Source organism: Zonotrichia leucophrys, chromosome 8, assembly GCF_028769735.1.
Source record: "Zonotrichia leucophrys gambelii isolate GWCS_2022_RI chromosome 8, RI_Zleu_2.0, whole genome shotgun sequence".
NCBI lineage: Eukaryota > Metazoa > Chordata > Aves > Passeriformes > Passerellidae > Zonotrichia > Zonotrichia leucophrys.
In genome coordinates, this window is record NC_088178.1 from 21714595 (window position 1) to 21727114 (window position 12520).

Sequence of the window (12520 nt, forward strand, 5' to 3'; positions counted from 1 at the left end):
CATGTGAATCACAGCAGAGACGTTCCAGACTGGAAGGGACAAAGGTGGGGACTTTGCAGCAGGAGCATCCCGTGGTGCAGCACCTCTGTGTGTGTGTTCATGTGTCTGGGAGCAGTGCAGCACCCACAAGATCAGGCTGCAAACTGCATTTCCTCCTGGCTGCAGGATGCCCAGCACCAGCCTGGAGCTCACTATTGCTCCTACTTGTCTCCTTGGCTGAGCAGTAGTCACTAAATCCAGTTGGGGTTGCCCTTGAGCCATCTGGTTTCTTGTTCAGCACCCCAGTAATAATAAATTAATTATAAATTCAGTTCTTTATAGCATTAACTTCATTGACCTGTTCAGGCTTTTTAATGAAAAATGTGAAATCCTCATGGTTTCTAAGTCAGTGTTCATGGTTGCTGTAATTTTTGTGCTAAATGTAAAATTTTCTGAAAAGAAAACACAGCTTTCCCATATTATGTCCAAATTTGAAAAGAGTAATTTCCTCAGCAAACTAAATTTGCTAAACCAGTTTCTAACTTCAGCTGTAAGTTTTTTTTGTTAATTATTTCCTGCTATCAACCATCTGTATCAAATATACTTTAAAAGGCTGTATACAAATGGAAAAAGAAACTGGAGGCATAAGAAACGTGAAAAAATAGTTTTAGTCCAGAATATATCCAGTAAAAATACACATTTATATGAACCAAATATTATACATTGTTGTTTTGATGGTGATTGGTGCTGGTAAAGAGTAGTATTTACCTGAAGTTTTTATGTCTGTCTCTGAAATATGGTAAGCAACATAAAAGTGTTTGTTGAAGATGTGTGCAAGCCTTTTATGGTGGTCTTTATTCCTTCTAATCACTTTTTAAGGCAGCTTATGTCCCCTGTGGGACTTGTTTTCTCTCATTCTCTCCCCCCTTCTCTGCTTTACCATTTTAGTTTAAACCTCTGAAAATTCTTAGTTTCTGCTGCCCTAGACATTTCTGAGAGGGTTTCATTAAACAAGTCTTAATCATAATTTGTTAAACTTGCCCCCAGCTTCTTGACAGTAAAATAACACACAAACACACCAAGGCATTTCTTTGGGGGCATGTGTTGAACTGCTTGTATTTTTTTTCGAATGTTTAGACCTTGGAAACAATAAGAAGTTTGATGGCAGGAAAGAAAATTTCTGGCCTTTAGTGGTTTACGTCTTCGTGCTGCCATGCTCAGGTGCGGTGGGAATTTGCTCTGTGTCTGCAGAGAAATGGGGTATATAATTCAGTTTCTGCTCCTCTTGGCGGGTGAGTGTTTCTGCTGGTGATGGATGGATGCCGTTTCCCTGCCAGGAGCCAGTGCCACTGTCCCAGGAGTGGGAAAGCCAAAGTGCAGGAAGTGGATGAAAAATGGTTCTGAAAAGGAGTAGAGAATTTTGCTGCTTTTGCACTCTGTTCTGATTTGGATGATGAAATAAAGTAAGAAATAATGCCTCCAGTCAGTGCATTCTGCTTGTGGTGCTTTATATAGATGGGGAGAGAAAGAGGTGCACTCTTCTGACCACCCCATCCTTCTATGAGCATGTAGAAGCAGCTCACAAGCAGTAGGTCAAAAATAACCTGCTGCTCTTAAGCTGATCCATGAGGCTGGTTCTGGAGGTGGAACATGCTGAATTATTCTTGTGGAGCTCCACAGCACTGCTGCTATTCCTGTATTAGACTTTAAAAATTATTTGAAAGCATTGTTTCTTCAAAAGAAGTGATTTGGTGAATCAGGAGTATTTTAGTGTTATGTATAGACTGTAATCTCAGAGACAAAGAATTTATGGAGGTTTTCATCAAGGATTTAAAAGTGGAAAAAGTATTTTGTGCAGTTTTTATTGTCAAGTTTCCACTACTTAATCCAGGCTCTCATTTAATAAGTACAATAGAGTTATTCGTAGCATACCAAATTTGTACTTTTTGTTGCTTGCTGTGCTGTCTGACTCCAGAGGCACAGTGTGGGGACAGGGGCTTTGGTTTTGTAAGGAACAGGGAACAGCCATCCTGGCCCTTCCTCCTCAGCCCGGCACTCTGCTTTCCTAATTGCTGAGAGATTGCGATTTTGTAGTGTGGGGCTGCGATCAGAATCGTGGGGAGGTCTGAAGATCAGAATTGTCACCTGGAATTTGACTTGGTAGATGAGTATTTGTGAATGGCAGCCTAAATACAGCCTTTAGCACTCTAAAACCTATATAGTTTTTAGAGTGCTAAAGGCTGTATTTAGGCTGCCATTATATATATATATATATATATATAAATAAACCCATATATGTAAATATAAACATACACGCATACACATATATACATATACACATATACACATATATACATATATACATATATACATATATACATATATACATATATACATACATGCATACACACATATATACATATATACATGTATATGGAGACTTTTTTGAGGAAAGTGACATTCTTACGAATACACATTTAAAAAATGTTGGGCATCATTTGGGGGCAGTTTTGTTAATAGCACAGAATTGATTTTGAGCTGGTTGAAGTCGCTGTTTGCAAGCAGAAGTGTAAAGGGAACATTTTCTCCTGGTGAAGGTGTTCCCCCGTCCTTCCCTCCGGCTCCCGGGCTGCTGCCAGCGCTGCTGCCCTGTTCTCGCTGCTGGAATCCATAAAGTCTCTGTGTGGAGCACAGTCTGGGGGTTTCGGGAGCTGTTTGGAGCTGCTGTAGCCGAGGGATTGATTTCGGAGCGGGCAGGTTCCCGTGTCCCGCCGCCGGGCGCAGCTGCTCCCGCTCCCTCTGAGGGCTCTGCCGGGCATCGGGAGCGAGCGCCGCTCTGCCCCATCGCCCTGCGGTGTCCGGGCTGCTCCGAGAGCCCTGCCAGAGCCCTCTCACTGTGCCGTGCCCCCCTTGGCTTTGCTGGGGGCGGCTGCTGCTGCTGCCGGCAGCCCCGGCGCTGGTGGATCAGCGGGTGATGTGCGGGGCTCGGCCGGAGCGCGGCAGGACCGCGCTGCTGGCGCTGTGACAGGTCAGATGGCCCCTCTGTGTCCTGGGCTCCTGCCTTTCCTTCTGCTGCCCTCCGCTGCCTTTCGCCGGATGCTGGGAACAGCCTCGCAGGAGATTTTTTAAATCTGAATATTTTATTTTTTTTTATAAAGAATTAGGTTTTTGACATGAGCTGTGTGATTAATCTGGACCATTGCTGAGGTGTCTGTGACACGGGGGTGTGTGAAGAGCTCGGCATTGCACTGATTGTTCCGTGCTCTGCGCTGGAGCGATAACAGTGGCCTCTCCTCCCCAGCCCTAAGCCTCTTAGGCTGGGAAGAGGCATATCAGTGTATCAGCACAATGATGAAGCGGAGGAAACAGAGGCTCGGAGCCCCATCTCTGCGGATCCAGTAAGGACTGTTGTGAAAAAGAAATTGCACTTAATCGTTTCGAATGGAAGCTATGAAGAGGAAAAACTGGCCAGAATTTTCTGTGGCCAATAGACGTTGCTTTGATTTGTTAGAACTTTCTTTATCTGTCATGCTTATTTGGCTGTACATGAAATTTCAGCTTTAGCATTTTACTTTTGGGGAGTGTTGACCATGAAGTATAGCCAAAAAAAAAGAGCAATGTTTCAATGTTTTAAACTGGGATACATTGTGGTTAAATTTTGTCCCAAGCATTAGTGTAGTCAGACTAAATGTTTGTAACTCTGTCTTTCTGGTTTGATCATTCTTCAGATTTAAAAAGCACTTTTAATAATCTGTCAGAAAGCTGTCACAGCGCTAAAATCTTCAGAAACCTTTGTTACCTTTGCTGTGTTCTAGATTTAAGAATGCTTTTGAAAACTTCTAGATTTGAAGCAAGAAGTCTTAGCTACATTGCCACATGTATTTCTACAGATGGAATTTTAACAAGCATTTTCTTTTTAAATGCTCTTCCTTTATAAGTGCTTTGAAATCTACTAATGGAAACTGCTATTTATGATCATAATTATATTTATTATTTCTATTAAGTAAAATTAAGGAAATTGTATTTTTAATACTGTGTTCTTAAGTAGAGGAGGTGAAAAGAATCTGTGGTGTAGTCAGTGGAGGGAGGAGCAGGGTAAGAGGCAGGCTTAACCTTTCCTGTCTGCACACTGTAAAGCTCATCAGCTGTTTAAGCAGAGATTGCTGTGGGGAGGATTTCCAGTGTATAAAGGCTGCATTACTGATAAGTATTTGGATTCATCAGGAAATTCAAAGCTTAGGAGCATGGACGAACATGCTTGACTTCAGGACCCTAAGTGTAAAATATCTGAATTATTAACCAAAACAGAAACATGCCTCAAATTTCCATTTTGCTCACTTTTGTGTTTAAATATGGTAAATAGAAACTTTTTTTCAGCCCTCAGTCAAAAATCAAAGTTATAGGTATAAGAATACACTGGCAATAATTTGTATTCTAACACATAAGCATAATGTATACCAATAATTGTAAGTTAACTTTTACTTTATTTTTAGTGAAGGACATCTCATCGTGTATAGTTCACTAAAGTAGGTGTTAGAATCTCTGCTCTGTGTTTATGTACAAGTCTGTTTGCAGCTTTTTGCAAAGCAGCTACTTTGAGACCTTTTCTGTGCCCTGTGTGAATACAAATGTGCCTTGGCTGCTGAGCCTGCAAAAGCAGGAGAGTGCACAGAGCTGAGCACAGAGCTGGGCACCAGCACCCTCAGCTGCAATCCTGATGCTGCCGTGGATGTGCTGTGGACATGTCACTAAACCTCTTCATGCCTCAGTTTCCCCACTGCTAAAATTAGAATAAAGCCATTTTGCAGTGCTGCTTTCAGGCTTAATTAGTTGTTGCTCTAAAACAACTGCCACTGCTAAATGTTGTTTTCTAGTTAATGGTTTGTGTCATTCATATTTTCACAGTTGTGTGTTTTGGTTATTGCCACAGCTGTGGCATGGAACCATGGCTCCCAAATTGTGAAGGCAGTGATAGAAATGGTCTATGTTTGCTGATGGTGCCATTATTAATTTGTTCATTTTTCTCAATTAAGCACTTTATATTAGAGATTGACAATGATGTGTATTCCAGAAAGCCTGGAAATCACTGCAAGAAAGGATTTGGATAATTCCATATTGGAGGATTTTTTGTAGTGGAAAAATAACATTGAATAGATATTAAATTGACTGAAAAGTACATTTTGATTTGGATGATAATGGAAAAAAATTACTTTTGACCACTTAGTTTATTGCATTTGTTTAGAAGATATAACTTGTATTTTGAAATTATCTTTTTTCTTTATTGAAACAGAAGATGTAATATTGACTCTGATTTTTTTTTTTTCTACTGTGGTACCTTGTCAGAATCTCCTCTCCTTTGTTCTCCCACTGCCGAGGAAATGATGTTCATCAGCACATGTTCTCTCCTACATCTGCTCCAGGTCTGCAGCATCTTAAATTCCCATTTAGTGCTGACTGTGCACTTGTCACTTCTCCTCTAGTATTTTACCTGAACTCACAAGCCCAGAGCAATCCATCTAGTCCATGCTACAGCCATCCTTTTCAGTGGAGGTAAGGACAGGTATTAACTAGGACTTTTTAACAGTTTGGTGTTGGTATAACCATCTATGAACTTAACAGCTTTACAGTTCAAGAGAATAACACCTAACAGAAGGAAACAGCTTCCTACTCAGAGCTTACTTCCAGCCTTTTAGTGTTCAAGTTGATGTTGTGTTTTGGGACAAAGTTTTTGTAGCTTGCATGTAGCCCTATGTAGGGGAAAAGATAAATTGGATTTAGGAATGGAAACCTGTCTGGTGGTGTGTGCATGCCTGTTCCTGGTGGTACCTTGTGCAGCTTGTACCGTGCAGCAGAGGAGCCATCACAGGCATGTCTGGTGTCAGGAAAACCAATTTAAAAGTCAAGCAGCCTAAAGTGGGGTCCTTAAAAACCCCTGTTTAAGTAGTGAGTCTATGCTAAATACTGCACCCTCTTCTATTCCGTGGAAATCCACTCTGCTTTCTTACAGAGTTTGGCAGGCTGAAGTCTCCAAGCACAGGGTACACAAAGGATAAGGAGTAGAATCAAGCCTGTTGTGAGCAGGCTTTAGTGAAGGATACAAGAGTTTCCAAATCAAAAATAGCCCAAACCAGCTCAGTTTATATTAAAGCATTTAACAGCTCAACTGATACATTTTCCCTTCAGGATTAGCTCTTGCTCCTCGCTGTGCTCGTGTAGCACAGGCACAGCCATCAGCCACCCCAGTGGAAACCTTCAGCTTCTTCTCTCAGGGGGAATGTCACCAGCTCTCAGGGGCACAGTCCAGGCAAAGGCTCACACACGCTGGAGATCTTTGCGTGTGTGGTTATGAAACTGGAGCTCAGTGGTACCTACTTAAAACTTGAGCCAACACAGCACCACAGGGCTGGTTTTGAAGTTCACATGCTGCAGGGTGGATGTGGCTGGTCAAATTTCAGTTACTCATCAGGTGGTAATGCAATAGCCCCTGAATCGAGATGTTATTTCAGAGGGAGGTTGGTCTTGCTGGCCAGCTCTGGTAGGACTAACCAGAAAATGTGAAGTTGAACTATTTTAGGCTTCTGCCCCTCTAATGCAGAGTAATGTATATGACATCTGTTGAGTGGAAATCAGGTTGTCAGCAGAGGAAAGGGACGCTGCATGTGTCTGTCCTCACTGTGCATGGCCATAGGGAAAGGCTTGCCCAGCCTCTGCTGCTTTCCCTGCACGTTGGGCAGCGCTTGGTGACAATTCTTAATAAGGTGCTCACTTTGGCAGCACTTGGGGGAAGTGAAGGGCAGCAACTACAGAACAGTCTCCTAACATTTCAATGTCATGGCCATCAATCTAATTTTAAATGAATTTTTATTATTTAAAGGCTGGTATTGGGTAATGTTCCTTTAAACAAGGATGATTAAACTCGATTAAATGCTGTTTAGCCTTGGGGCTAATTAACAGACTGGTAAGTGGCAATTAAATATCAAGATTAGATTATTGTTAAAGTCAGCTGAGAATGGTTCTTTTTGGAGATGAAATCTGATGCTTATTGATTATTTTCAAAAACCTTTTTGGTACTTACTGCTTTTTCTTCCTCTGAGAAACCTTCAATTTTCAGAGTTCTGACATGGGTCAGTGAATAATTTACTCTTTAAGAACAATTCATATAAAAGTCTTAATAGCAAGCTTTATTCCACTGTTACTATGGACTCCTTGATAATAATGTTTTTCACATATGGGGACCTTCCAGCCATCTGCTCTTTTAATACTGAATGGTTGATGATTCACAGATACATGGTTCTGTGTGAGAGCTTAGGTCGACTATAATAAGTTTTTATTTTTGTCGTTGTTGCTTTCACCTGTGCAGCTCTTGATCCTGTTTTATCCTGTTTTTCTTTGTTGTAGTTTTGTTTACTTGGTTACAGTGCCAGTGATAGCCATTCCTGCTTGCTTAGAGCAAAGGTTCGTCTTGGCAAGTTCCCCCTGTCATTGATCTGCTCAGCTTAGCACCTCAGGTTAGCCAGGCAGTGATTCATTTCCATGGCTATGCAGGGAACTGCTGGAAAATGTAACAAGAAAAACTTGTGCCTTCACTTTAAATCTTCCTCACTTTTTACCTTTGGTACATTGCATTTGCAAGAATTCGCACAGATTTTCCCTCCTTCCCTATATTTCGTGGTGCCATTGATAATTTTATGTTGACAGATGAACAACTGTTGGTGCATCTGATGTCAAGACAGATGGCATGGAAGTTCATGGCTTCTGAAAGAATTAATCTAATTAAGATTGAAAATATTTTATACATAACCTTTGAACAAATGAAAATAATGTAAACCTTGCAAAAGAGTAAAAGGAAATGTGGTCTGATTACAATAAAACCAAATTGATAACAGGTGGAATAAGACTGCTATAGTTGATGGAAATGTGGGTTGGAATTAAGGTCATGCATCTTTAGGAAGAAAAGAGAATTATGTCCAGAATTAAACAAGTTGTGATTTTTGTCTTTGGGATCTGGCTTGCACTCTTCTGGGGGTAACAGGAAAGTCAAATTACTGAAGAAGAAAATGAGGCCATGGTTCACAGCTGGTCCTCTTTATGAGCTGGCAAATCTTTGTGCACCCATATTTGTCCTTTAATTTAATCAAAATATGAATTTACAGCATTTTTTGCTCTCGGGTTGCTTAAGAGATGTCATGAATTGATTGTTCTAACTTGGAAGTGATGAACCGTGAGATTAAAGGAGAGTGCAATTACCCCCATTCCAGAAAATGTTACATTCTGTGTAACACCCTCAGTGAGATATAAGACATTTTCAGTCGTTCTAGAAACAGTTTAATTTGTTTGTGGTAAAAAGGATGAAAGTGTCCAGGTGCTGTTTTTCTGGCATCTCTGAGTGCTGCAGCTGAGGTGAAGTCTCAGTGGAAATTTGCTTCAATTTCCTAACAAACCAAGGGAAGAGTTGGCTTCAGCTGCATCATTCCAGGGGCATTTTCTCGTGCTATTTCAATTTCATGAATTCATACCAGTTGTGGAACATGTTCTTATAGGGATGTATGGTGGAGGTTATTTTTATAGGAATGTTTTCCCTTGGAAATTCTAGCTTTAATGAAGTCTATTGGAAATAGCTATTAATTTTTTTTATAGCTTTTCAGAAGAGTTTAATACAATTTTTTCCTAGCCTGTACAAAATCTGGTCACCATTTGTGGATGTGATGGTGACCAGACCCTTGCTGTCTTATTTAAGTAAAACAAAACGGGAAACCTAATGTTGCTCCAAAATAGTCTTTAAGCACACTACATAATTACTTGATCAGTGTGTAATTACAATGTTATGAGTTTTATATAATTAGGATTTTATGGACATCTGTGATATAATTTAGGAATATATTAATTTATTTACATAAAAAGGCTATTCTAGGAAACAAGCCTTTCATCAATAATTGTGGTAAGTAACAAGAATATATTATATATAGGCATCCAGCAAATGTCCTGGAGGGCTGCCTGCCTTTATTTAAATCCTTTTTTGTACAAGCTGTTGCAATGGATGAGGGCAGGCCTATATTTAGAGCTATGGCTTGTTTGGGTGTGTGAGTGAGGTTGGGTGGGCAGTGTCCTGGGCAGGTCTGATCCATTGCAGTGAATCCAGTGGGCTTTCCAGGTTTGCAGGGTGCTGGTCAGCAAACCCTCCCCAAAGGGTGGGGATGGGACATCCACCTTCCTGGAATGGATCTCCTGTTAGGCCATGGCTCTTGATCCTGTGTGTGAGGATTGCTGGTGTGCCTCGATGAGAGCCTTGTAACTCCAGTCCTGCTGCTTCAGGCAGGTCAGAAATCCCTTCCATAGCACAAGGATGTAATCTTGGCACACACATCCCCAGATCACCTGAGGTCTGGGTTTTGAAGATTGCATATATTTTACATCAGGGCCGTCGCTGTAAACAGAAGTTCCTTATTTTTAAGGAAGATCAAAAACATTTTAGAATTCAGACTTGATAAGTTTCTTTGTTCTTATTTTGAAATACCTCAAGGCTTATCAAAAGTTGTTGATGGTTTCCTATCTTTGCCTAAATTTTGCTTAGTGTAAAGTCACTTGATATCATACAGGTTTTAAATTTTTTTTTTTGTTAGAATTTCCTATTTGACAAATGCTGGAGGATTAATGAAGAGGCCTATGTTCAGTTTGAATGACATTTGGAAATTGTTCTTGTTTTGCAGTAAGTGTTATCCTCCTGGTTTAGTGCTTGATTTGGTACAGGTTCTGCTTTCTTAAATGTGCTAAATAATTGGTCAGAGTTGACTGCAAGATGGCATAATGTCACTTTTGGAAACAGTGTAGATCAGCAATTCAAGAATAATGAGAAACAGAACAACTTTGTGGATATATCATTATGCATAATGTGAAATGATGAATTTTGAGTAGGTAAGCTTTTGGCAACTGAATTCTAATCTACATCTCACATTGAATGAATGAGTTTCCCAGAATTAATTTCTTTTTTAATGGAAATTTTTCTCCTTATTCCTTTTCCTTTGTACTGGTTATTATTCTTGGGAATAATTTTTCCCATCTAAGAAACTACATGGGAGGGTCACACTGTTGATACTTGAAATGTGACAAGCTCAGATAACTTCTTGTGTGTCTTAGGCTGACAGGAAACTGTTTGTTTAATATGGTTGGCAATATTGAGGTACGGTGGCCTGCATGGTTTAATTTTTTCATGTGAAGGCATTATGCAAATGCAAAAATCCCTGCATCCTGCCTGGAGCTGCAGTAGCAGAAGAGTTAAACCCTGGGGTTTGGAGCCCGAGGTGTGAATTCTTGTCTCCTTCCAGGCTCACCATTTGGCTGCCCTCCATGGGACCAATTGTAAATCACAACCTGGTGGTTTGACCTGGGAAATTGGAGGCTCCCAGAGGGGAGCTTGTTCTTGTGACTAGGAGTTGGAGAGCTTTGCTGTTTGTTGGCCATTTCACCTGTAAACCGTATAAGGTTATGGTTCATAACTGGTTTTTCTATATAATCGTGTGATCTATATGTGATCTGCTGGTGCACCTGTGTGTGAGCTGACTCATTTACTACCCCTGCACTGTTCAGAGTTTGGGATGCTTGGGATAAGTCAGCAACTTCCAGGGAGGAACGAAGAGCTCAGAAGGTTCTTAAGAGACTGTAGTAAATACTGAAGCCTTTCTTTTTCTGTCCTTATCCTCAAATAACAGAGAGTTCCTCAAACGACAGTGGTGTGCTCCTTCCAAGTAGTCTCTCCTTCAAAGACTTTTTGATCTTGAATACAGATGCAGAAACATCCAGAGCACTGAAAGATTCCTGGCACGGGAATAGTTCTGAGAAAGAAATAAATTCTTAACCAGACAGTCATGTGTTTAGTATTGTTGATAGACAGGGCCATGCATTTTCCAAGATTTGTTTTTAATTGGACTATGAGGCAACCAGGGGCTATTTTTAGTTTTAATTTGGAAAATCAGTGAGTATGCAAAGAGGGCTGTTAATGTCCTGTGCTGAAGCACTGATAGTAGAGATGTCCTAACAGTGAGTAGCTGGTGTCACCTTCGTGGCCTGGAGCTGGGGGGAATCAGAGGTTATTTTATACACACAGCTGTGTGTGTCAGCCCAGGACTGTTCCTGCCCATGAGCAGTAGGTTCCTATCCAATGCTTTTCTTTAAAAAATTGCTTTTTGAAGACATGTGTTACAGATTTTATTTAGTTAGAGAAACCATTTAGTCGATCAATATTAACCTGAAGGCTTAAGGAAGGTTTAGGATGTAAAGAAGGAAAGAGATTCTCAGGGTAACTTTTCACCAATTTTTGGAATGGCAACCCATTTCAGCTATGTCTTGCTATCCTGAGCTATGGTGAACTTTTGTCTCAAATTTATGCTCTTGTTTGAATATTCATAACTACCATGCCAGAGAGCCTGCAGAGCTGCTTCTGCTGTAAATGGACCCACTCATGCTCTCTTTTCTAGGCTGCATCTGTGCTCCCCTTTTTTTCAGTATCTCTCTATTCCTGTTTTTGTTCATTCATCTCAAATATGCTTCTTTTAGTGCTCTAAGTTCCCTCTTCCCCTCATTTATCTCCTGAAATTTTGCTACTTTGGCTACTTGTTATTATTCTGTCATTCAATCCCTTGTGTGGTACTTGAGAGCATAATCTTCTAACCTAGTTTACATTACACTGTCATTATGAATTATTAATGTTCTAAAATAAAATCTTCAAACCGTAATCTTTGCTGTGGTGAAAGAGCTCTGTGTGCTTTTGTTTCCTTCCTGTTCTCCCTGTCCTTTCCTTTCTTCAGACCTTTAGGTCTTTAGAGCAGGGATGTTATTGATCCAGCCGTCTGGGAAAGACTTGCTGCACTTAGAATTGCATTGTCACATCTCTGGGCTGAGATGGGCATTTATTATATAAACACTAAAAAAGCTACTTTTGGAAGTAATTCTTTTGATTCTCATCAAAGACATGCTGCACAAGTAGAATGATAATGTATGTTTGGGTTATAGCTTGTCTGAGAGGTGAATATTATTTTTCATACTCTTTATTAAAATTTTGTTTTGTTTCTGGGAGTCCCACTTGTATTTGTGAGCAGAGGAGAAATTTAAAATAGCAGAACAGGTCAAGTGATAATTCTCAGCAAATTTTTAGCGCAAAATTTTCCACTGAAAGACAAAACATCCCTACTAGCTTTCTTCCACACTTCATTTAATGCAACTGCTTGCCCATAGTGCTTCTGAGAGAGTGGAAGATTCCAGAACCACAAAACGCCCAATTTTCCGAGCAAATCAACGCACAAATATTGACCAGAAGCGTTCCTTTAAAGCCACGAGTGTCTGCACTGCCCTCGCAGGGAACTTGCAGCTACTTGGAGCCGAATGCAGTTGATTGGAGCTGCGTGTGTCTTTGGCATGGAGGAGAGGCCGCGGGGACGTGTCCCGGCCTGCGCCCCAGGGCTGAGCGCGCAGCCTGGGCCGCCGCCGGCATGGATCCCGCAGCCGGGACGGCTCCCAGAGCCGGGACCTGCCGCCTCTGCAGCCTCCC

The 12520-nt window shown here is 40.9% G+C and overlaps 1 protein-coding gene across 3 annotated transcripts in view; it reads left to right on the forward strand.

Moving 5' to 3' along the window:
- Window positions 1-12520, forward strand: part of MAST2 (microtubule associated serine/threonine kinase 2) — a 186573-nt gene that overhangs the window by 83629 nt on the left and 90424 nt on the right. Inside the window, exon 5 of one of the 3 annotated variants that reach the window (XM_064720422.1) lies at window positions 5323-5529. The exons of the other annotated variants lie outside the window; for them this stretch is intronic. Within the exon in view, the coding sequence (XP_064576492.1) occupies window positions 5323-5529 (207 nt within the window). The remainder of the gene's footprint in view (window positions 1-5322; window positions 5530-12520) is intronic. 3 annotated transcript variants of the gene reach the window in all.